The 23,691-nt window shown below is 47.3% G+C and overlaps 1 protein-coding gene across 2 annotated transcripts in view; it reads left to right on the top strand.

The window, feature by feature from the left end:
• Positions 1-23,570, top strand: part of MYO7A (myosin VIIA) — a 110,692-nt gene extending 87,122 nt beyond the window's left edge. For both annotated transcript variants that reach the window (XM_065678881.1, XM_065678882.1), the window contains exons 29-49: positions 1,965-2,084; positions 3,368-3,541; positions 4,808-5,035; positions 6,351-6,521; positions 7,498-7,615; positions 7,863-7,989; positions 8,106-8,275; positions 8,375-8,565; positions 9,073-9,197; positions 10,074-10,231; positions 11,389-11,542; positions 11,638-11,793; positions 12,781-12,886; positions 14,497-14,610; positions 15,330-15,417; positions 15,978-16,084; positions 16,944-17,129; positions 17,853-17,969; positions 19,075-19,158; positions 19,674-19,793; positions 20,919-23,570. In XM_065678881.1, the coding sequence (XP_065534953.1) occupies positions 1,965-2,084; positions 3,368-3,541; positions 4,808-5,035; positions 6,351-6,521; positions 7,498-7,615; positions 7,863-7,989; positions 8,106-8,275; positions 8,375-8,565; positions 9,073-9,197; positions 10,074-10,231; positions 11,389-11,542; positions 11,638-11,793; positions 12,781-12,886; positions 14,497-14,610; positions 15,330-15,417; positions 15,978-16,084; positions 16,944-17,129; positions 17,853-17,969; positions 19,075-19,158; positions 19,674-19,793; positions 20,919-21,008 (2,904 nt within the window). In that variant the 3' untranslated portion in view covers positions 21,009-23,570. The remainder of the gene's footprint in view (positions 1-1,964; positions 2,085-3,367; positions 3,542-4,807; positions 5,036-6,350; positions 6,522-7,497; positions 7,616-7,862; positions 7,990-8,105; positions 8,276-8,374; positions 8,566-9,072; positions 9,198-10,073; positions 10,232-11,388; positions 11,543-11,637; positions 11,794-12,780; positions 12,887-14,496; positions 14,611-15,329; positions 15,418-15,977; positions 16,085-16,943; positions 17,130-17,852; positions 17,970-19,074; positions 19,159-19,673; positions 19,794-20,918) is intronic.
• The last annotated feature ends 121 nt before the right edge of the window (positions 23,571-23,691 follow it).

Genomic DNA, 23,691 nt, shown 5'->3' with positions numbered 1-23,691 from the left:
AAGTGGCAGCAAACGGAATTAAGTCTGGAAATGAGATCTAAGGAAGTGTGCGCAGGAGGTTGTGTGGGTTTAAATCTTTAATAGTGGAAGATTATTTGAGGCAAGTTTAGCACTTCTCAGGAATCATTTATGGGCTCATGCATAGAATCATAGAATGGTTTGGGTTGGAAAGGCCCTTTAAAACTCATCTAGTCCAACCCCTCCTTCATAAGCAGGGACATCTTCAATTAGCTCAGGTTGTTCAGAGCTCCATGAATGTGACCTTGAATATTTCCAGGGATGGGGCATCTACCACCTCTCTGGGCAACCTGTGCCGGTATTTCACATGTTCCTCTTCCCATACTGAAATACATGGTAATATTCCCAGCATCTTTGGAAAGGGTTTATACTAATTCCATGTTTATTCATCAGCCTTTTGCACCTTGGGCTGTTGAAGGTGATGGGCAGCCTGTACTGTACTGAAGCTCCTTGAGTATAAAGGCAAACAACACTTGCAACAGTCCGCACTGTGGTTACCTTTCAAGGCTCCAGTCCTGCAAACAGCAGCACACAGGCAGTGACTTGAGCAATGTCTTAGAGCTCCTCTGAAGCCATTGTGGTTATCCATGGGGACATCACTGACACATTCCGGCTTAAAATGTTATGTTGCATAGGGCTTGGAGCAAGCTGCTCTAGTGGAAGGTGTCCTCGCCCATGGCAGGGGTTGGAACTGGATGAGCTTCAAGGCTTCTTCCAAACCAAACCATTCTATGATTCCAAAGTGTCAATTAGAACTGAACATTTTGGGAGGGATTAAGCTGAAGATGAAGCAGTCTTTGATATCTTCTCCTGCTCCCAAAAATGAAGGTCACTCTTTGTATCCCACCTTTGTCACACCATATGCAAAGCATGGGTGTCCTGGGTTCGGGACAATGGGTCAGGACCCATTAGCACTCCTGTTCTTTGTACCTTCCTTTCAAGTAATACAGACTTTGTTGGGAAGGTTCAGTCACAAGGAAGGAGAAATACAGAAAACCTGTAATTACATAGTTCATTATTAACAGCATAATCGAAACAACACTTTTACACAGCATCAGCTGCTTGCAATCATTTACAACAGCTCCCATCCATATAACCTGGCTGTATTATCTCGTTATTTCAGGGTATTATAAAAGTTAGGATTAACAGAGATATCTGTCTTTCTATCCATGTTATTTGTGGACTGGCAGTGTGATAGAGCAGTCTGTGCTACTGAAGGACCAGGTAGGTGTTATCATGCAGAGAGCTCTCTATCTTTCTATAAAGTCTCTCTGAAAGACATGATTTAGAGAACTCTTAGCTACCTTTTGGCCAAGATATCTATTAAGTGTGTTAAGTCTTTCATATTTCGGAAGTCACAGGATTTAGTTTTCTCTACAATAATGTGGCTGTGTTTTTACATATAGTGAAGTGTTTCAAACTCTGGTTTAGTATCTTTTAAAATGACTAAAGAAGCATCTCTTTGATGTCATTGTGAGAAATCTTTTGTACTGGTAGCTAAGTGATCTGAGTGGCATTTGCTTACAATTCCCTGGATCATTCCCATTCCCCTGGATCATTATAGGTCTTTTTCATTCACTCCCATCTCTTTGGCCAACACTCAATAACGTTTTATAATACATCCTTAAAAGACAGAGATAGGAATCAGTGGCAGCAATAGCAGGAACAGAAAACTGCTGCACTGGCTTCAATCAAAGGTCTGTGTAGGCTGGTATCTTATCTCCACAAGGCCAGGAATGCACAGTACAAGAACAAGATGAGAGTGCAGGGTGTCCTACGCCCTCTCAGCTTCCAGCAATATGATGTAGGAACATCCTGAGCCTGAGTGGTGTCACCGACAGTAGTCCCAGAGGGCTTTTCTCCAATAAAACATTGCTTTTTAACCTTTGCAAGTGCTTGCCCTCTAGAACCAATGTTCTAACCAATGTGTTCCTTGCCACCAACAGTATTTAAGGAACTTCATCAATGGAGGCCCCCCAGGTTATGCTCCCTATTGCGAAGAGAGGCTGAGGAGGACGTTTGCCAATGGGACAAGGACACAGCCACCCAGCTGGCTGGAGCTGCAGGTATGACCTCGTTCATCCTCTCCTCAGGCAGCTGGAACTCAGGGTTTAAACCTTTCACTATCACAGGAGCCACATCTCAAGCAGGGCAGAAAGTAATGCCTATTTCTCCCAAGAATATTCAAGTATTTCCAAGGTACTGCATTCCCCATGCATCCCGGCTTTGCTCCAGAGTGTGTTTTAGATCAATCCCTTTGGCTACATCAATACTTGTAAATGAAATGTGCTCGAGAGTGCTCTCAGGCCCTGAGGCCAGCTGGCACAGAGCAAGCCCTTGTGTGTGCTAGGAAACAGCCTTGCAGATGAAAGTGGCTGCTGGCAAACAAACTGCCTACTGAGAATGGTCCCTGGGACTTGTTTGAGTGTGGCTGTAGATGGAACAGGCAGTTTATGCATTAGTTGCTTGTTTGCTGTGTACCAGCATAGGCAGCTGTGCTCCAGTGCCCAGGAGCATTCCCAGGCATGCAAGGGCTTACTGGATTAGGCACTCTGATGACTGAATGTATTAAATTAGAAATCCGTGATTTCCAGTTTCAGTACCTGACTGTACAAGAGCATAGAATTGCAGAATGGCTTGGATTGGAAAGGACCTCAAGATCACCCAGTCCCAACCCCCTGCCATGGGCAGGGACCCCTTCCACTGGAGCCGCTTGCTCCAAGCCCCTGTGTCCAACCTGGCCTTGAGCACTGCCAGGGATGGGGCAGCCACAGCTTCTCTGGGCACCCTGTGCCAGCGCCTCAGCACCCTCACAGGGAAGAACTTCTTCCTTATACCTAACCTGAACTTCCTCTGTTTCAGTTTGAACCCCTTACCCCTTGTCTTGTTGCTGCAGTCCCTGACGAAGAGTCCCTCCCCAGCATCCCTATAGGCCCCCTTCAGGTACTGGAAGGCTGCTATTAGGTCCCCATGCAGCCTTCTCTTCTCCAGGCTGAACAGCCCCAACTTCCTCAGCCTGTCTTCATACGGGAGCTGCTCCAGCCCCTGCTCATCCTCGTGGCCTCCTCTGGACTTGTTCCAGCAGTTCCATGTCCTTCTTATGTTGAGGACACCAGAACTGCACACAATGCGGCAAGTGGGGTCTCATGAGAGCAGAGCAGAGGGGCAGGATCACCTCCTTCTACCTGCTTAAAAGAATGTGCTGGTAGTGTTGCAAAGGAGCCAGCCAGTGGGAATTAGAATCAGGAATTAGAAGATTGTTACCACAGTTGGGTGAAAGAGTACATAGGAAACTGTCAATGGAATTGAAATGCACATGCCTTCATAAAGCCTGACTTTAATCCATTAGGCAACCAAGTCCAAGAAGCCAATCATGCTGCCTGTCACATTTATGGATGGGACAACAAAAACGCTGCTGACCGACTCTGCAACCACTGCTAAAGAGCTCTGTAATTCCTTGGCCGACAAAATCAGCCTGAAGGACCGGTTCGGCTTTTCACTTTACATTGCACTTTTTGACAAGGTATGTCTTATCTTCATCATTAGCTCTATAAAAGAAGAGGGAGGTTCTTGCCATCATAGATCTTCCAGAGGGCAGAAAGGGTATTTCTAGTGCAAGTTTGACCATGATCTCACAATACAAGTAGTCAAATGCTGTAGAGACACTATGTAGAGACTCCTTCCTTGGAGATATTCAGAGTCAGGGGAGGGTACAGAGCAGCCTGACCAAAGACAGATCTGTTCTGACCACTGGGCTGGACCAGAAACCTCCAGAAATGCCTTTCAGCTTGTGTTATTCTACAATGCTCAGCTCTTACTCTCATTGAAGCTACTTTGAGGTGAATTTCCAGTCAAATATTCAGGTTTTGTATTCAAAGGAGTAACTGCATTTGACTGGAAACCTGTTGGTTTAAGCTTCCAAAATGAGCTAAATTCCAAACTTCCATGCTTGCGTTGGCATTTTAACAGGATTATTTAACATAAAAGCTTACCTCTTAAGGAAATTCCATAAAGATAAAGGTGAGCATAAATGAGAAGGGAAAATAGAGCTAGGGTAAAACTCCACCAGGTTTGACAGCAGCTGCAACCCAATGAAACAGAATTACTCCTGAGAGAATTCAGTATGTTCTCACTTACAGATGTGGCCACTTCTGCCTGTGAGTGGAGAATGAAATGGTTTCTAGTCCATTTTCTTGATCTTTTTTTGAGGGGAGATTCACCCAGGGATGTTCACTCTGAGGATATATAGTGCATTAGGGCTCCATGCCAGCCCATAATATGAAGACAGAAGGGATGAATCTTTTGTAACAGGACAGGCTTTTTATTCTGTGTTTGTTTAGCGTGGTTGGATCCATGTCCATGACTTTGATAGAGGGACTTTCAGTGCACAGTATGAACAAATGATGCTTTATATCATGATTGTTGGCTTTGCTAACTCATGTTGATGCTCCCCTTTCATTCCGGATGGGAAACAGGCTGAAAACAAAATGGCTTGCCTAGCGATGCTGTAGACCTATTTAATCATGGAGATAGATATTTTGATTTATTTTGATTATAGAGGAAGTCTGAATGAATTACCCAAAGATAGATATCTCTACGTAGAAAGGTCAGAACTTAGGTGAATCATAGAATCAGATTGGTTTGTGTTGGAAAGGACCTTAAAGCTCATTCAGTCCCAACCCCTTGCCGTGGGCAGGGACACCTTCCACTACAGCAAGTTGCTCCAAGCCCCATCCAACCTGGCCTTGAACCCTTCCAGGGAATGCCGATTTCCCTGTGCCCTGTCTAGGTGTCCTCGCTGGGGAGCGGCAATGACCATGTGATGGATGCGGTGTCTCAGTGCGAGCAGTACGCCAAAGAGCAAGGAGCGCAGGAGCGCAACGCGCCGTGGAGGCTCTTCTTCAGGAAGGAGATCTTCACTCCTTGGCACAACCCGAGTGAGGACAATGTGGCCACCAATCTCATCTACCAACAGATCGTGCGAGGGGTCAAGTTTGGGGAGTACCGGTGCGACAAGGTATGTGGCCCCAGCTATTGGTCTGGTCCTACACGCATCAATATGGTAGAATAGGTGTCACCAAAGAGAATGAGAAATCTTCCTCTGTGAACACCTACTAGGATGAGGATTATGGTATTCCTTTGGGAAACCATAACCGGAGTAATCAGATCCTCTTGGTCTGGGACAAACTGGATGCTAACATGTACTGCATGAGCACTCTTTGCTGGTGAATTTTGGATGTGAGAGTGAATGGCTACTGCATCCATCAGCCTCAGTTTGGAGGGCCATGGGTAGTCCGTAAGAGGATCACCAGCTCAGGAGTATACAGCAGGATCCTGTTTGGTGAATCCTGCTAAGCCTTAGACATGAGAGATGCTTTTCAGGATACCAAGACCTCTGCCATGCAATATAAAACCGGTAATGCAGAGGGGACATTGGCAGCAGAAATGTATGCTTGTAGAGTCTCTGGGAGCTTACAGAATTGTTCCAGTGTCACTGAAATGAGTAGCATTATGTTTGAAATCAGCCAGGTGTCAAATTGAAGATCCAGCACCAATCATTCTCCTGTGGTCCAGCAGAGTCCTGCCACCTTGGGAACTAAATCATCTTTCTCCATCTATATTGCGTTAACTGCAGCTCTTATACTACCGGAAGTCCTGCTCCTTATTCCTCGTTTTCTCTTGCTCTTGGTCTCCTTGTGCTATTATCATAGAATCATTGAATCTTAGAACAGTTAGGATTGGAAAGGACCTTAAGATCATCCAGTTCCAACCCCCTGCCATGGGCAGGGACTCCTCACACTAGACCATGTCACCCAAGACTCCATCCAGCCTGGCTTTATCATCTCAGTAATTCTATTATTTCACCCCAAAAGTACTTGGAATGTAGCTACACCAAAGGATGTTTTACAGTTCTGCATCATGCATGGGTGCTCCAGTTGCTGGGATTCTCAAGTATGAGGAATGATGGACACGTGCAGAGTTTCAACCATCAAACTCTGTCTACCATAGCAAAATCACCCATTGCTGACTGCAGGCATCAGAAATAGACTGAACTTCAAGGAAACACTTCAACAAACGTGTTCACACACTGTACAGGGTTGCGTGGTGCTGGTCAGTGAACATGGTATGGCTTAACCACAGCTTTTAGTGGTCAGTCTGGATTTTAGATGTGAAAAAAAGCACTGGTGAAGTTCTACTGAAGGAAGCATCCCCACACCATTCTGAAGGAGCAGTACATCCAGCCTCCACAAAGAGCTCCTTGAGTGCTAGAGGATGGGTGTTGGAGTGATGTCCTAGTAATAGCATTAACTTGGCTTGTCTGGCTTCCACAGGAAGAAGACCTTGCAGAACTGGCTTCTCAGCAGTACTACGTGGACTATGGGTCAGAGATGGTACTGGAAAGGCTGCTAAATCTAATTCCATCCTACATCCCGGACAGAGAGATCACAGCTTCAAAAGCAGTGGAAAAATGGGCTCAGCTCATTATAGCTGCACATAAAAAGGTGGGTAAAGTAGATCACCTATTGGCGAGGACCAAGTCATGCTTCAGTAGCTTTGTCAGGCATCATAGCTCAGCTCTTAGCCTGGCCTCAAGCTAAATCAAAGAGAAAAGGCAGGTTTTGTACTAGGTGTATTCAGTTCTACCACTGGTTTTGAGGCAAGATCTGACAGAAGAAGACAACCTGCAGAGATTCAGTGTGAGAATCAAATGCTATCTATAGGGTTTTGTACCTGTTACACAGGATTGTGGTGTTACTGGTTGCAATACAGTGGGGGTCCATGTCACCAGGCAATGTCAGGACCTTATTGTGCTAGGCATTCTATAAAAAAACCCTGACTTCCCTTGGAACATTTGTGACACCTTCCATAACTCATTACCCATAACTTACAACCAGTCATGAGGGTTACATCCGGGCGTGTGACTTGGCATTTATTCAACAGCAGGAACCAGCTTCAGGTTAAGACCCTTAAAATGTAAGCATCTCCATGTGTGTTAGGAGTTTTACCTCCCATTACTGTTAGTGGAGACCTAGAGATGCAATTCAGTTGGATATTGCAGGTCCTTCATCAGCCTGTCAGCTACATGCAGAAGTGTCGGGTATCTGAGGATGTCCTAAATAGAACTCGATGTCTTTCCTTAAGGGCTGTTGAGTGTCTTTCTCCAGCTAAAGGACTGTCAAGCTGAAGGTAGACACCTACCTTAGGGAAACCCAAAGTTAGCTGACATGAATCCCATCCTAACTGATCACTCCAGATGCTTGCCCACCCTTCTCAAAGTCAAATTACTCCATGAAGTGGGAACCAAAAGCCAGCACTTTGTCATTTGCTCCTGCAGGACTTTGACCCTTAGACACATTGAGACCCCAATCAGTATTAGTTCCAAGATCTTCTGGTGACATGAATTGGTTCAGTTTGCTCCCATCCTAGATATAACTGGATTTTTTGTTTCATGTTGGTTGTGGTTTGCTTTGTCTTTAGGGAATTTATACTCAGAAGAGGGCAGACCCCAAGAAAGTCAAGGAAGAGGTGGTGGATTTTGCACGTTTCAAGTGGCCTTTGCTGTTTTCTCGGTTCTATGAAGCCTTCAAATTCTCAGGTGGGTCAGTAGAGCACATCCACGGAGCACAGGATGCTCCATGGCGAAAGGAAGGAGAGATAGGGACTCCACAGACAAGAAGACTTAATGGCCTTTTTTGCATCCTGATTAGCAATGGCTCCAGCTATGAGTCTATTTCTCTTACAGAGATGAGCGTTCTGATCATTCCATCCTCCTTTGAAATGCACGGATTTGCTATATCCTAAAGCACTTCATGAACTGATTGTGTGTCTTGTCTCTAATCCAGGGCCAAGCCTGCCTAAAAACGATGTGATTGTAGCTGTCAACTGGACAGGGGTCTACTTTGTGGATGAACAGGAGCAGGTTCTCTTGGAGCTCTCTTTCCCAGAGATCACGGCTGTGTCGAGCAGCAGGTAAGGAGGAATAGACTTAGGTGGTAATTTCCCCATAGACCAGTCTTATCCCAGGCTTTGTCTCTTGATGCTGTTGCTTTTTGGTTTCTTATGCCTCCTATAAAAACATATCCCAGAGGAGGAAAGCTGCAAGGGCAGAGTTTCACCTTGGCAACTATTAAAGGTGATGAATACACTTTCACCTCCAACAACTCCGAGGATATCCGGGACCTGGTGGTGACGTTCCTTGAAGGACTAAGGAAAAGGTCCAAGTATGTGGTAACTCTCCAAGATAACCCAAACCCTGGTGAGTAAATGGCACAGCAGTAAAAATAAAGGTAGATTAATTATTCCCAAGGAATTAGGGAAAATATAATCAAAGTAATGTTTGGGTTTTCCCTTGCAGTGGGAGAAGAATCTGGCTTCCTCAGCTTCCTCAAAGGAGACCTCATAGTTCTGGACCAGGACACAGGGGAGCAAGTGATGAACTCAGGGTGGGCCAATGGGTTCAATGAAAGGACCAAGCAGAGAGGAGATTTCCCAACTGATTCAGTCTACGTCTTGCCCACAGTCACCATGCCTCCACTGGAGATCGTGGTAAGCTGTCTTAGAATAGCACCACTTCATACAAAGCCCAAGGAGGTCAAAGCCTTCCTGTAGAGCTTAGATCAGGCCAGAGTCACACGATGACAAGGTGGAAACCAAAGTAGCTGAGAGAGGAGACAAGGCATCCATGGCAGAAGTGTTCTCAGCCTTTCCTCAGTTCTTGTTGCTCTGAACACCACAAGCTTGGGACTTGGAATACCCATGCATCATGCTAGAACCCTCCAGCTGATTACTTGAAGGTGTATTTGGATTGGAGAATCATACATGAATGCAGGATCTAAAGCACATTATCTTCATTAGGAAATGATCCACCCTATGGAAACATTTGTTATTCCTTGCATTAATAACTGAGAATGTCACAAAGAAATAACAATTGTACAGCTCTTACTATTAATGAGTTCTTCTTATTCACTCTCTGTATCTATTTCCTCTCTCTGAATACATCAGATACATCTTACATCAAATATTCTGGGTGACAGAGACCTTTTCATCCCACAGGCACTGGTCACGATGACCCCTGACCAACGCCAAGATGTTATCAGGACCTCTCAGCTGGCAATTTCAGACAGTGAAGAGAGAGTAAAGCCATACACCTTGGAGGAATTCTCCTATGATTATTTTAGGTGATTTTGTAATCCATCTCCCAAAATCATAGGAATAGGAATCCATCCCCAGGTAGTTTGGGAACCAGGAAGTTTTTGGTTACTGGAAAGGAGTCTGAATATCCCCTTATGTGACTTTGTACAACCGAAACCTCCAGTTTAGGTCATGGCATTTGAGCTGTAGGTTTTCCACAGACAAGGTTTTATGAGGGATTTCTTCAGATTGGCTTCACACATGTATAACAGAGTGAGATTTAATATGTGGGAAGCTGTGCTTAGTGGTCTGATATTCCTTTCCTGTGATCCCATACACAGCCTCAGACTATACAAGCAGCAGTTGAATTAAACACGAGCATTTCCATCTCCACTCCAAAGGTTTAAATGTGCACCACTGCTGAATGCGGCTGAGCAGACTGATCCCAAAACTCCCCTTTCTGTTCAGACGGGCTGGCAATCCAAACAGGCAGCCCAGATCCTCTGGGATGTCTTTGTTCTGGTAGGCTTGTGCTGGGCATGATTTTTTCAGTGTTACTGGCCTGAGCATCCATTGCCATCATTTTTCTTGTGGTGAGAAGCTTTTTGGGGTAGGGAAGGTTGTTTTGGTGTCAGTAGGTGGGTATGGTCCTTAAGGGACTTTTCGGAGCCCTAGTAAAGTACAAATAGTTCTCTTTGGGCAGAATGGAGCTGGATACTTGCTTAGCTGTGTCTCTCCAAAACGCATCTACTGTGGAAGGCTGTAGCCGTTATCAGTGTGGATGCAAACCGTGAAGTCGCATTAGGTGTAAGAGCTCATTAGAGTGTTGTAACCAACCTTCCCAGGTGAAACATTGGCCACAAGATGTCCCTTTCATCCCTGGAACCTCTCCAATGTTTCTCTTGCTTTGCCTTTGCCACCAGGCCCCCTCCCAAGCACACCCTGAGCCGGGTGATGATCACCAAGAGCCGTGGAAAGGACAAGCTGTGGTGTTACACCCGTGAGCCCATCAAACAGCCGCTACTGAAGAAGATCCTGGGCAGTGAGGAGCTCTCCCAAGAAGCCTGCATGGCCTTCATTGATATCCTTCCACTGCCCGGGGAAGCCCTTGAGCATCAGGTTTGACAGGGAATGGGCTAAGCAGGCTCTTTAGGGTCCCAAGCAGAGCCCATGGGAAGGTTTGTGGTCCCTTTTAAGGGCTTTGGGACCATGTCACAGGCTTGGAGATGGATCTGATCCTGAAATCTATACTTAAGCATCCTTGAGATTGCTTCTTAATAAATGAGGGGCAGGGAACAAGTTATTGAGTCCTGCTGGTCCATACTTAGTGGTTAACCCCCCAGCTCTGTTCTGGCTTGTTTCAGCTGCATCTACTTTGGAAGGCTGTAGCCTTATCAGAGTGGATGCAAACCAGTCCACGTGGCCTCTGGGACAAGGTTTAATGCCTGAATATCCCTTAGCAGTCAGAATTACACAGCATGGGAGAGATGAGCTGGGTACACACATAGACCAGATCTGTTGAAGTAACCTTTATGTTTTGGTGAGGCTTTGCTCTAGGAGCAAACTATTGGTTTGAACTTCATGGTTTGAACAGTTCTGTTGGTATAACCCTGTTGTTGATTATTATTACACTATTGCTGCTGCTACTGGGTTCCTCTTACTATCAGATAATAACAGCAGGAGGAATTAAAAGAACTGGCAAAAATTAAGGGGACATTTGCAGTTTTATCCTTTTCTTCTTACTGCGTTGTATGTGCTAATTCAGAAAACTGTGGCCTGTTCCTATGTGGAATAGTTGCAATATGGCATGATGGTGAAGGTCATCACCAAGGTTTGGTGGACTTGGCAGTCCTGGGGTAAAGGTTGGACTTGATGATCTTAAAGGTCTTTTCCAATCTAGTTGATTCTATGATTCTGTCTTTTGGCTTATGTTACTCCAGTGGTGTACGACTGGCTAAAATCTGGTCTTTCACAGTTGATACCTGTGTGTGTGATCAGGTAGCACATCATCCCATGCAGCTTTCTTAGGTCTATGTATCCTGACCCCAAAACAATTCCTTCAACCTGATACATGATAAAGGGAAAGAGTCTGCTGCACATCTCCTAAAGCAGTTTAGAGCCTTTACCCTCCATGAAATTGCAGCCACTTCTGGAGTCATGTGTAGGGTCTCTTCATTACCATCATCAATAGCAGGGCTTCCCCAACATCCCAGTTAGCTGATCCTTGACTCCTCCTACCAGTGCTGAAGTACATGGGTGACTACCCATCCAAAAGGACCCGCTCTGTTAATGAGCTGACAGACCAAATATTTGAAGGTGCCTTGAAAGCTGAACCCCTGAAGGATGAAATCTACTGCCAGACCCTCAAGCAGCTCACGGACAACCACATCAAGTAAGAGCTGTTCATCCCCCTTGCCCCAGATACACTCCTGTGTGTTGGGCAAAGCAGATCTCACCTTCTTTCCTCCTGGGTTTCTCCTCATGCAGGTACAGTGAAGAGAAAGGCTGGGAGCTGTTGTGGTTGTGTACAGGCCTTTTCCCTCCAAGTAACATCCTCCTGCCTCATGTCCAGAGGTTCCTGCAGTCCAGGAAACATCACCCCTTGGCAGCAGACTGCATCCAGAGGCTGCAGAAAGCCCTGAGGTATGTCACCAAAAGACCTTCTAGCCATGATGATGCCACAGCATCCAAATATGCGTGAGAAAATGTAAGTAGGAGATATGTTGGTGGCTGGGGGACAATGAAAGCTCACAGCCTTTATGTTCAACCAAGAACAAAAGGAATGTCGTACGGAGGATAACTGTGTGAGAGAAAATAGAATCGTAGAATCATAGAGTGGTTTGGGTTGGAAAGGACCTCAAGATCATCCAGTTCCAACCCCCTGCCATGGGCAGGGACACCTCACACTAAACCATCCCACCCAAGGCTTTGTCCAACCTGGCCTTGAACACCGCCAAGGATGGAGCATTCACAACTTCCCTGGGCAACCCATTCCAGTGCCTCACCACACTCACAGTAAAGAACTTCCTCCTTATATCCAATCTAAACTTCCCCTGTTTCAGTTTGAACCCATCACCCCTTGTCCTCTCACTGCAGTCCCTAATGAAGAGTCCCTCCCCAGCATCCCTATAGGCCCCCTTCAGATACTGGAAGCTGCTCTGAGGTCTCCATGCAGCTTCTCCAGTCTGAACAGCCCCAACTCTCTCAGCCTATCTTCATACAGGAGCTGCTCCAGCCCCTGATCATCCTCATGGCCTCCTCTGGACTTGTTCCAGCAGTTCCATGTCCTTTTTATGTTGAGGACACCAGAACTGCACACAATGCTCCAGGTGAGGTCTCACAAGAGCAGAGCAGAGGGGCAGGATCACCTCCTTCACCCTGCTGGTCATGCTCCTTTTGATGCAAAACTTAAGATGACTTTGTCCAGATCCACTTCAGTCACCTACAACCAGCAAATTCACATTTGCCATTAGTTTTTCTTTCTTCTTTTAGGAGAGAAAATGAACTACTTGTAAGGAAGTAGCTGAAGTTGCTCAGAAAGAGAATATGAAGAATATGCATTAAAATGGAAGGTTTAAACTAAGGCTTCTTGCTCTGATGCTGTTGCACTCATCACCCCCTGTTTTGCAGGAATGGATCCAGGAAGTACCCACCCCACCTGGTAGAAGTGGAAGCCATTCAACACAAAACCACCCAAATTTTCCACAAGGTCTATTTCCCTGATGACACCGATGAGGTAAACGGGGGAGAAGGGAATTCTCAGTTTCTGACAGGATGGCTGTCAATTTTCTTAGTAAAATCTCAAAAGAGGTTAATATTGGTCCTGATTCAGAAAGATTCAACCTTTCCAGAAGACTCTGAATTGAGCAGTGTAGGGAAAACCCATCCTTATCTACCCCGACCAGCTCAGGGGGTTGATTTACTGTAATTCATGTGTTTCAAGACATGGGTGCCATGCTGGGGCTCACTTGAGGCTTTATAGTATGACCCCAGAAGGAAGGAAAATGGGTGGTTCACAAACCTTGGGTGTCAGTTACCCGCAGCCTAGCCCACAGATATTGTCCACCCAGCTACATACCCAACAATGATGGGGCTCCCTGGGGACTGAGCAGACTATGGCAGCACTGGCAAGCAGGTGACTGAAATGATGCCTTCTGACCTGAGATGACACAGAAATCATACCTGCACTCAGGAACCTCTCATTAAGCATCCTACATGCTAATAAGGCAGCTAGTTCTATTGAAGCCACAGTAGACATGCATGTCCTTGCAGATACTGCTGTTTCATGCTACTGATGTGGGGCTTGCATCTCCTTGTCTCCTCATGCCTTTGGGCACAACTAAATTCTTGTATTTCCAAGTTGGTTTCTGTATAAAGCAGCGCACACTCATGGAAGGAAAAGGATGATTCTTCTCCTTGCTTACCTGTAATGGAGAGTTAAACTGTTGAGATTTGAGTATTCTTTTTTAGATGACCAACAATAAACATGACACTGCCTTATAGACATGCATCTGTATGAGAGCCAGAGGAAGGGGACTGCTGCATTTGGATGGGTTTGCTGTGATCCTTTTGGCCATAGCAGTCACCCAGGTGGACTATCAGAGTAGCATCATTCCAGTACAATATGTATCTGCACTAAGGTGCTGCTGAACACCAGCAGCACTGAGCTCCAAGCTGGTCTCTCGTGGATGTGGAACACAGGTCCTGTTGGTTTGGTGCTTTAGGCTAACACAGTTGTGCATGGGGTGGTCAGAAGCTTAAACTCCTTAAACTGATGCAAAGTGCATCTCTTTAAATGGGCAAAGCAAAACTGAGGTGGTGTAAATGCTAAGCACAGCAATAAAGTCAAAACCAGGACTGGGACCTGCATGTAGGTGGTCAGCCCTTTAGGTATCCCAACCTCACATAAACCAGGAGCCACCTCCTGCCCAGCCATCTAGGAGTGAGGCATTTGGTCTAAACCAGGCATCTGACTTCATTATCATCAGTGAAGAGACAACTGGGACAAATCAGCCTGGAGGTATCTTGGTCTCTATCCCCTCAAATAGTTCTGATAGCTCTGAGACCCAACTGTTGGATCAGAATAATCTCTTACATTGCCTGGGGAGCCCTAGATAAGCCAGCGCAGGGTATAGATGGAGCATCACAAAGCACAACAGTACAGCAATAGCATGGTTGAACTTCTGCAAACAACCCTTCCCTTGTTCAGTCACAGTCCTCAGTGTCAATGGTTTCATGGTGGTGGGTATCTAAATCCCTTTGTGCATCTGAGCCTGGAGCTCCTCAAAGAATAAAGTGGAAATTAACCCAGAGGTAGCAGTGGTGAGGATCTTCCTTTCTTTGTAGGCATTTGAAGTAGAGTCCAGCACGAAAGCGAAGGACTTCTGCCAGAACATCTCCAACAGGCTGCTGCTGAAGTCCTCTGAAGGCTTCAGCCTCTTCGTCAAGATCTCTGACAAGGTGAGTGACCCACCTAAAGCACTCAGGGAGACCCACGTGCTAGTGGGTAAACAGGGGGGAATGGCTTGAACCTGCCCGAGGGGAGACTGAGATGAGCTCTTAGGCAGAAGCTCTTCCCTGTGAGGGTGCTGAGGCGCTGGCACAGGGTGCCCAGAGAAGCTGTGGCTGCCCCATCCCTGGCAGTGCTCAAGGCCAGGTTGGACACAGGGGCTTGAAGCAAGCTGCTCCAGTGGAAGGGGTCCCTGCCCATGGCAGGGGTTGGAACTGGATGAGCTTTGAGGTCCCTTCCAACCCAAACCAGTCTGGGATTCTATGATTTTATGGTCCTATGAATCATCCCAAAGGACTTAAAACCCAGACAGGCAAAACTCTTCTGGCCTGTTGCTGAGGTGGGTTTTTAAGAAAGAGTTAAGTAAGAAAAATACGTGGCTTAGAGCTGCTCCAGACAACTGGAAGAAATGTATAGAGGTAATCATCATGAAGGGAAATGAATTGCTCCAGCGAAACAGGAAGCTACAATCAAGAGTAATGGGAGGAATTAGAGGCAGAGCCTGCGCAAGGTGCTGGCAGTGGCTTTCTCAAGTCAGCAGCTTATAACACATCAGCGTAACCAGGACAAAGCAGGGAGCAACAACTACAGGAGATGGGGCAATGGCCAACCCTTCCTTTGGCCTCTTGCTATTTGCTCAGCCTTTGTAACCTTGTGCCGTGTCCCCCAGGTCATCAGTGTGCCTGAGGGAGATTTCTTCTTTGACTTCGTGAGACACCTGACAGACTGGATAAAGAAAGCAAGACCAGCAAAGGATGGTAACAGTGCCTGTTCTCCATTGTGGGTCACACACAGCCCTCCTAGAGCCCTCCAGCCCTTGCAGACTAGGTTGACCACACTGCTGTGGGTGTGCTGGCTGCATAGCCCTGGGGACATCACTGGCAGCTGATCTGCCCAGGAGCAGCGAGAGCTCTGCTCCATAGACCTTGTCCCTGTGAGGAGCATCTGCAGGTTTGCAGTGGTTTCAGCAGTGGGATTCATCTCACCTCACTGCCCGCATCCACAATGGAGCTGGCTGCGTATCAGTGGCTGCAAGACAAGGGTGCCTCCAGAGTGCAGTTCCTGTGTCCTGCATTAGGCATGAGCATTATCACTGCATCACAGTCATGCAAATGCATCCAGACACTCTTTCCATTCTATTAAAGCTTTGCAAGGGAAAGATGTGGTTTTTTCTGCAAGGTCAGAGCCCATTTGGCCCTGCAAGTGTGCTTGCAGGTTGTGATGGCACATGGGCACCAATGGCTTGTAGGGACAGCGATTGATAGCTGGTACTCGTATCATTGCTCTTACATACCTGCTCCCTCCTCCCTTTGCACAGGTATAGTGCCTTCTCTCACCTATCAAGTGTTCTTCATGAAGAAGCTGTGGACCAACACAACGCCTGGAAAGGACTCAATGGCAGATTCAATCTTCCACTATTACCAGGTACTGGGGAGCCTGCAGTAGCAGTGGAAACCTGTGAGGAATTAGGAATGGGTCATGAAGACCCTTTCCATCTGCAGATGGATGAAGTCTTGCATTAAACAGGAAGAACTCTTGCCTTAAATAGAAGCCTACAAAGAGCACTGTTGAGTTGCATGGCAAGGAGCAGCCTTCGTGCACTTCAGGGTATTGAGCTCAGCTGGGATTTGGGCCAGCTCTCTTGGGTGGGTATCAGGGAACAGTAGAGAGTATGTCCAGCCTTAGCAAGGAGGCTGAATTCAGAAGCATCCTGAGGGTTTTCAGCCACCTCCATTCATGGAGATGAGCTGTGATGGTCCCAGTAGTCAGGTAAGAAGTTGCAGTTCTAGTGCTCTTGTTTCTTCTGTGATGGGGGAGACACCTCCATGTCCCAAAGGTCTCTCACACAGATACAATCCCTGTGTTCTTGCCTGGATAAAGTGGTTATTCCCATGTGACTGCATCCCTTCAGTGCTTGAGTTGGTCACATTTTCAGACACTTGGAAAACTCATTGAGTTCCAAGTGGCCACTGCTAGGGGTGGATTTCCTAGCATGAGGGAGGGTGAACAACCCTGTAGTTTCACACACCTGACAGCTAACATGGGGATCCCCCTGTTTCACCTAACAGGAGGCTGGTTTAGACCAGAGAGGATCTTTAATATCTAATATGGTCTCAGTTGAGCAGCTGCCTTTCCACCACACTCAACACAACTGCTATGAGTGTTCCTAGGGCTCAGCCTCTTTAACCAGGGGCCAGATGCCCCCGCAAACTCCATTTTACATCTGAGGGTGAAGGTCCGTGGTCATTCCCTCTATTCCTGAATCATTCTTTCCTCCATGCAGGAGCTACCAAAGTACCTGCGTGGCTACCACAAGTGCACACGGGAAGAGGTCCTGCAGCTGGCAGCTCTCATCTACCGGGTGAAGTTTGAGGATGACAAGTCCTATTTCCCCAGCATCCCCAAGCTCCTGAAGGAGCTGGTGCCTCAGGACCTCATCCGGCAGCTCTCTCCAGATGACTGGAAAAGGGTAAAACAGCAGCTTGAGTCAAGCACAGTCTCTTGGGCGATTTGTCTGACATTCAACATTGAAGTGAGGCTATCAGATTGAGGTGACCCATGGTCCCTCTTGAGCCTTAGCAGAGCTTCAGCCTCCCCAGCATCAACAGCAGGAGGAATTACATGTGTGCTTATACACATGTGCCTTGCAGTGGGTTTTCTTTGTGCTGCATGTGTCTGTGGTGGTGGATGCAATGCCATATGGACACGTGCTGGGAGATGGTCTCATGTAGAGGTCTGTTGTTTAAGGCAAACTACTGAGTAGAGGGATAATTCTTCCTGCTTTACACAGGGAGGGCTATGGCATGGGTACTGACAGGTCTAGAGCCATAAAATAATAACAGTGTCTCACTGCCAACAGTCATAGGAGTCCTTTCTGTTTCCTGGGAATTGACCTCAATCGTGTGCCCAGCCAGTGAGCTATCAGCTTCTCTGGTTGAAGGTCTCTCAGTCTCTTCTGCTGCATAAATTGGAGGCTGAAAGCTTATAATCCTTTTAATGGAGTCACAACTTACCTAAGAAAGAAGGACTTGGTTCCATTTCCTCTCCAGTGACCAAGCATCACTTCCGTAAAGTGTTCACTGGAGCAGAGATTAGAACCAAACATCTTTGTGGGAATGATGCTCCTTCCCTGCAAACACCCCTGGTGCTAGGTAGTGTGAGCCATCCAGCTCTGTTGTGTTCTCTGTTGCAGTCCATCGTGGCATACTACAACAAGCATGCAGGCAAATCAAGAGAAGAAGCCAAGCTTGCCTTCCTAAAGATTATCTTCAAGTGGCCTACGTTTGGATCTGCATTCTTTGAAGTGAAGGTACCTGCCCTGCTTAGGGTTTTCTCTGTCAGCTTTTAACCAAGGTCAGGAGCCCCATATCCCAGAGGGGTTCCAGGTAGGAGGGTTGTCCCAGTGTCTGCACCAGAGTGGGACAACCCCTGATGAAGCAGGGAAAGAGTGTGAGACTCTCCATCAGTACAATACACTCATTTATTGCTGTCCTTCCTCTTTACACAGAGGCATTGTAGAGTTTCAGCATATCTCAGTCATTGGGTCTATATTGTGCTGCTGAAGAGCCAAGAGCCATTCTCTTCAAAGGGGGATGTGGTTTTCCAAGGGACTTGTCTGCACCCACCACAAACCAAATCCAGACAACCCATTAGAGCACCAGACTCCCATCAAAAACAGTAGAGGCCAGAGTCCAAGTACTCTGGACACCTTACTGCAACTCCCTCTTCTCAGTAGCCACACAGTGAGCCTGGCTTGAAACAAGTTGCTGAAATTACTCATCAGTTACTTGAACTTGGGCACCCCATTTACTGTTGTGTCCATCTTGGAATAAGGAATCCAAATACATCCTGTGACTTTTCCTCCAAAAGTGACTTGGTAACCAAGAAAGATGTGACAGAGCAGGAGCTGCCCCCATCCCCTGGGCTCTGTCTCATCAATCAAACTGGAATTCCTCATGGTACAGGGCTGGGAGAAGGGTTTACGGCAGGAACAAAACTGAATGGAAAGATCAGAAGGGGACAGAGCAGTGTAGTCTTGGTCTGGTTGTCCACAGAGTGGGCATGAGGAGGAGCAGAACACCAAGCAGACTGGAAGGGGAGACATCTGGGGTTTGCCAGCTCTTCCTTGCCAGTGGCAAAATGACCTCACTTCTGAGATGTTACCAAAGGGAGCAATGAACTTGATGCTATCAGCAACTCACCCACTCGTTATCATGCATTTAGGAAATCTATGCTTAACTAGACAGCCCTGAAATCACTGATACCTTAATGAGCTCTATGTTTGTCTTTAAAGGATAAACTGGGTAACAGTTGATGGGCCACCAAATACTGGCAGAAGACAGGGAGAGAGGAAAGAGGAAGGGGTCAGGTTTTGCATGACACATGCCCTAACCAGTTCATCTCATTCCCAACAGCAAACTACAGAGCCAAATTATCCAGAAATCCTTCTAATTGCCATCAATAAGCATGGAGTCAGCCTCATTGATCCCAAAACCAAGGTAAGCAAAACTGATGTGCCTGAGCTCATTCCCAACTCCTCGCAGAAGTTATCCGAAAGCACATGTTATTCAGGTGTTCTCCTTAAGCCTAATTAGAAAGGGTGGATAGCCAGAAAAGTTTCTGGAGGCAGAAATTCAGTGTTATAGGGAGCCAGCCCAGCCTTTTCAACAGGAGATCGTCAAGAGCTTCGTTGTTAGGGCAGTGTAACTAGAGGATGCATACTTCTTCCTTAATCCTTCCATAGACATTAGGACAGGAGCTGGAGTAGATGAGCTCCTACTGGTTGTTTCCACCAGCCACAAGGTGATAGCAGTACAGGAGTCTTCCACCAGCACTGGAGGATCCAGTCTTGCATCTCATTGTCATTCCAATGAGGCTGTGGTACAGTCTAATCACAGCAGGCATCCTTGGTCTGCTTTGATGGCAAGTGAAGGAGGACATGGGAGGTCCCCACAGCCCTTCAGGAAAGTTGAGGCTCTCGTGTGTTGAGTGTCAGTCTTCTTGTTCCCACCAGGATATTCTCATCACTCACCCCTTCACCAAGATCTCCAACTGGAGCAGTGGCAACACCTACTTCCATATAACCATTGGCAACCTGGTGAGAGGAAGCAAGCTGCTCTGCGAGACCTCCCTGGTAAGGAGCGCTAAAGATTATTGAGCACAATTAGACCAAATCCTCACTTTGTCAGGCAAAATGAGATGCTTCCAGCAAACTGTGTCTCAGGGATATTCTGGGCTGAAAGTTGTCCCTTAGAAGAGTCCACAGTATGTTTTTCTTACTTCTGGGTTTCTCCTGGCTCTGCTCAATGGATCAGGGCTATCACTTGGTCCATCGCCCACTTACAAGCAAGCCTGAGGTGCTTGGATGTTGCAATCTCATGAGCATGGGGCGCTGCTCCCTGACACTGGACTGAAAAGCACATTAAATGCACAACATAGATTCAGGGGTACTCCTGAGCTCTTTTACCAAGATCCTTTGCACAGCTTGTCCCTAGTAACAGTCACAGCAACAATAAAACCTTAGAATCATAGGATCAGCTAGGTTAGAAAAGACCTTTAAGACCGTCAAATCCAACCATTACCCCGGGACTGCCAAGTCCACCACTAAACCTTGTCACCGTGTTACCTACACATTAAACCCAAAGCATGAAGGATTATACTTCCTGCTGTTTAAATTGTTATTAATCTGTGGCATTCAGTATTTTGTTGACCATTTGAGAACTGAGGCCCCATTCAAGACTCCTTTTGTCTTTAGTCTCAATAGCATCCTGGAATGGTGAGTTCCTCCACCTCAACACTGCAGATTGTGTTAGGACTGTGTTCCTTGTGATGGTGTCCTTTCATAGAATCATAGAATGGTTTGGATTGGGAAGGACTTGAAGACCATCCAGTTCCAACCCCCTGCCATGGGCAGGGACACCTCACGCTAGACCATGTCACCCAAGGCTCTGTCCAGTCTGGTCTTGAACACTGCCAGGGATGGAGCATTTACCACTTCTTTGGGCAACCTGTGCAGTGCTTCACCACCCTCACAGTAAAGAACTTCTGCCTTATATCTAACCTGAGCTTCCCTTGTTTCAGTTTGAACCCATCACCCCTTGTCCTACCACTACAATCCCAAGGAGAGCTGTTAAACAGGTCAAAATGTACCCAAAACTTGAAAGCCAACAACTGATAGTCAGTGTGTTCAGGAGGCACAAGTCAGACACTTTAAACTGTGCTCTACAAAGGCAGGTAACATCTCCTCTCTCCTCCTCAGGGGTACAAGATGGATGATCTCCTGACCTCGTACATCAGCCAGATGCTAACAGCCATGAGCAAACAGAGGAGCGCGAAGGGTAGCAAGTGAACTGCAAGAAGCCACTGGCACATGGCCATGCGGCTCATTCACCAGCTGAGGCCCGTGGGATACCCATGCAGCTGGGGCAGAACCTTTGCCTCCCAGATGTGGAAGATGAGCCGGACACCATCAGGGAGCTCGCTGGACTCTGACCTTGAGGGCTCCAATCCCACCTCCCCTTCCAGCGAAGACGATTATCTCTGACCTCCCTCCTTCTCCACCCTGCACCCCAACACCATCTTGCACCTCCAAGCTTTCCAGGGGACACCACTGCTCTCAGACAGTGACCAAGCAAAGACACTTGGGCAGGAGGTTTGCCTGAACCCAATGGTTGGCATCACAAAGGCTCTTGAAAGAGGATTTTATCTGTGTGTGTGTGTGTGTGTGTGGTTTGGTTTGGTTTTTCTCTTAAGTAAGAAAGAGCTATGGGGATGCTAACAGCTTTTTGGTGAGGTTTTGGGCATTTCAGGCTTGAAGAGGGGTAACAGAGCCCTGAACCATGCTGGAAAGGTGCCCAATGGACACTGCAGGGCTTGGGTTTGGACGTTACAAGAGAATACGTTGTGTTCTTATGAAGGACAGGAAGAAAAAGCAGGGAGGAACGTTTTAACTAAGAATCAGAATAAACCAGCTACGGATGGAACAAGCTAAAGTGCTGTCTGTGCAATGCTGGAGATATTTAAAGAACAGATTTTAAAGTGTTGTTTCTTCTTCTATTTATTTTTTAAGATATTAAAAAGGAAAAAAAGAAATCAAATCCTGCATTTTGTGCTGGTTATCTGGACATGGACTTGGGGCTGAGGGCGACCTGCAGGACAATGTCTCGCCCAGGGATTCCCCCAGAGCCATGATCACCAGAGGATAAGGCACATCATTCCCAGCTTCTGGGATCAGCTGGAAGTGAAGCTTGGAAGATGAATTATCTCCTATGCCCAGACAAATTGACCCTGGGAGGATGTTTACTACAAGCTTCAATATGGATATAGGGGTTTTGAAGGCCCCGTGCTTGGAAGACTTGAGGCTAAGCCTGTGTTGAGCTGTAATTCAAACACGGACTTGGCCATTGGGGATGGAAACAGTTTATGATTCTATTATGCTTTTGTGTGTGTTGCTGTGTAAAATGGCTCTCAGCTGGACCTGAACCACTTGCAGTGAGGTCAGACCCTTGATTTTGGTGGGATTTTCTCCATCTTTGCCTGGCTGTGCTAATCTGCTGTTTAGAAGATGGTTGGAAGATGTTGAAAGATGGTTGTCCCACCTTCCACCCAACACCATGTGGCGCGGGCCAGCCTGCTTTGGAGCAGAGATGGGACCTGCCAGGAGGGAGGATGCTGAAGCCATGCTGTGTCTGTGGGGATGCAGGGGAAGGAGCCTGGGGTGCCTTTCCAAAGCCAGGCTTGAAAGGAACGTGTGCCTGGGTGTGGGGCATCGGGAGGCTTGACAATTGTCCACCAAGATCTGGTGCTGGCATCACTAACGCTGAGTGGATCTGAGTGGATCTGAGTAGATGTGGGAAACCTCTCTTGGTCCCAGGTATTGGACTGAGTTTGGGTGCTTTTATGGAAGTCCATATTGTGGGGTGTGTTGTTCTGTTGAGCTCTTCTGGATGCCAGAGAGGGACTCTTCATCAGAGACTGTAGCAATAGGACAAGGGGAATGGCTTGAACCTGCCAGAGGGGAGACTGAGACGAGCTCATAGGCAGAAGCTCTTCCCTGTGAGGGTGCTGAGGAGCTGGCACAGGGTGCCCAGAGAAGCTGTGGCTGCCCCATCCCTGGTAGTGCTCAAGGCCAGGTTGGACACAGGGGCTTGGAGCAAGCTGCTCCAGTGGAAGGGGTCCCTGCCCATGGCAAGGGGCTGGAACTGGGTGAGCTTTAAGGTCCCTTCCAACCCAAACCAGTCTGGGATTCTATGATCTGTCCTCCAAAACCGTGGTGTGCCAGGCAGAGCCAGCAGCACTGCTTACCAGACCTCAAGTACTGTTTACATCTGACTGGGATGCAGCAGTGATTTTGGACCGTGGTTGCTCCACCAAAGAGAATGGGATGCTGCACATCTACCGGGTTGCTGGGAGATCGCCTTCCTCCATCATCCCCTACAAGGTACTCTGGTGATGGGGACACGGTTACACCAGCCAAGGCTACACTGGGAACCAAGCTGCCTTCTCACCACCCATCTCTGATGCTTCTCTCCCCTCCCCAGCTGCCATGATCCAGCTGTCCCAGGGATCCCACTGTCCTTAGATATGTGCCCATCATCACCTCCACCACCACCACCACCGCTTCCTTTAAGTCTCCCACAGCACACTCAGTAGATGATGCAGCACAGCAACGTTCTCCAATGCTGTCCTGGGCCAGCTTTCCCCTGCCACCACCTTCATCCTTCCGCTTACAGCTCTGTTGGCCTCCCATGCACCCCATTGTTTTGAGGGGTGCTGGAACTCTGTGTGCGTGTGCCTGTGTGTCATATGTATTAGCATCTGCTGGCCTCTTTGTATCCACACCAAGCAATGTAACATGGAAAACATATGTCCAAGTGAACTGCTCTAATTAAAAAGCATCAAGTGGCTTGTGGGAGGCTGTTCTGTGTGGTTGTGGTGGTGTCTCCATGGGGAAGGATGGGCTAAGGACTTCCAGGTCCTCACTGAGGACAAGACATCTCTTTGCAGAGTGGGGTTTCTGGTCAGAGTATCCA

This window comes from Lathamus discolor, chromosome 4 (assembly GCF_037157495.1).
Source record: "Lathamus discolor isolate bLatDis1 chromosome 4, bLatDis1.hap1, whole genome shotgun sequence".
Lineage (NCBI taxonomy): Eukaryota > Metazoa > Chordata > Aves > Psittaciformes > Psittacidae > Lathamus > Lathamus discolor.
Note: the sequence above shows the minus strand (reverse complement) of the source record. Positions and strands in the feature narration are given on the sequence as shown.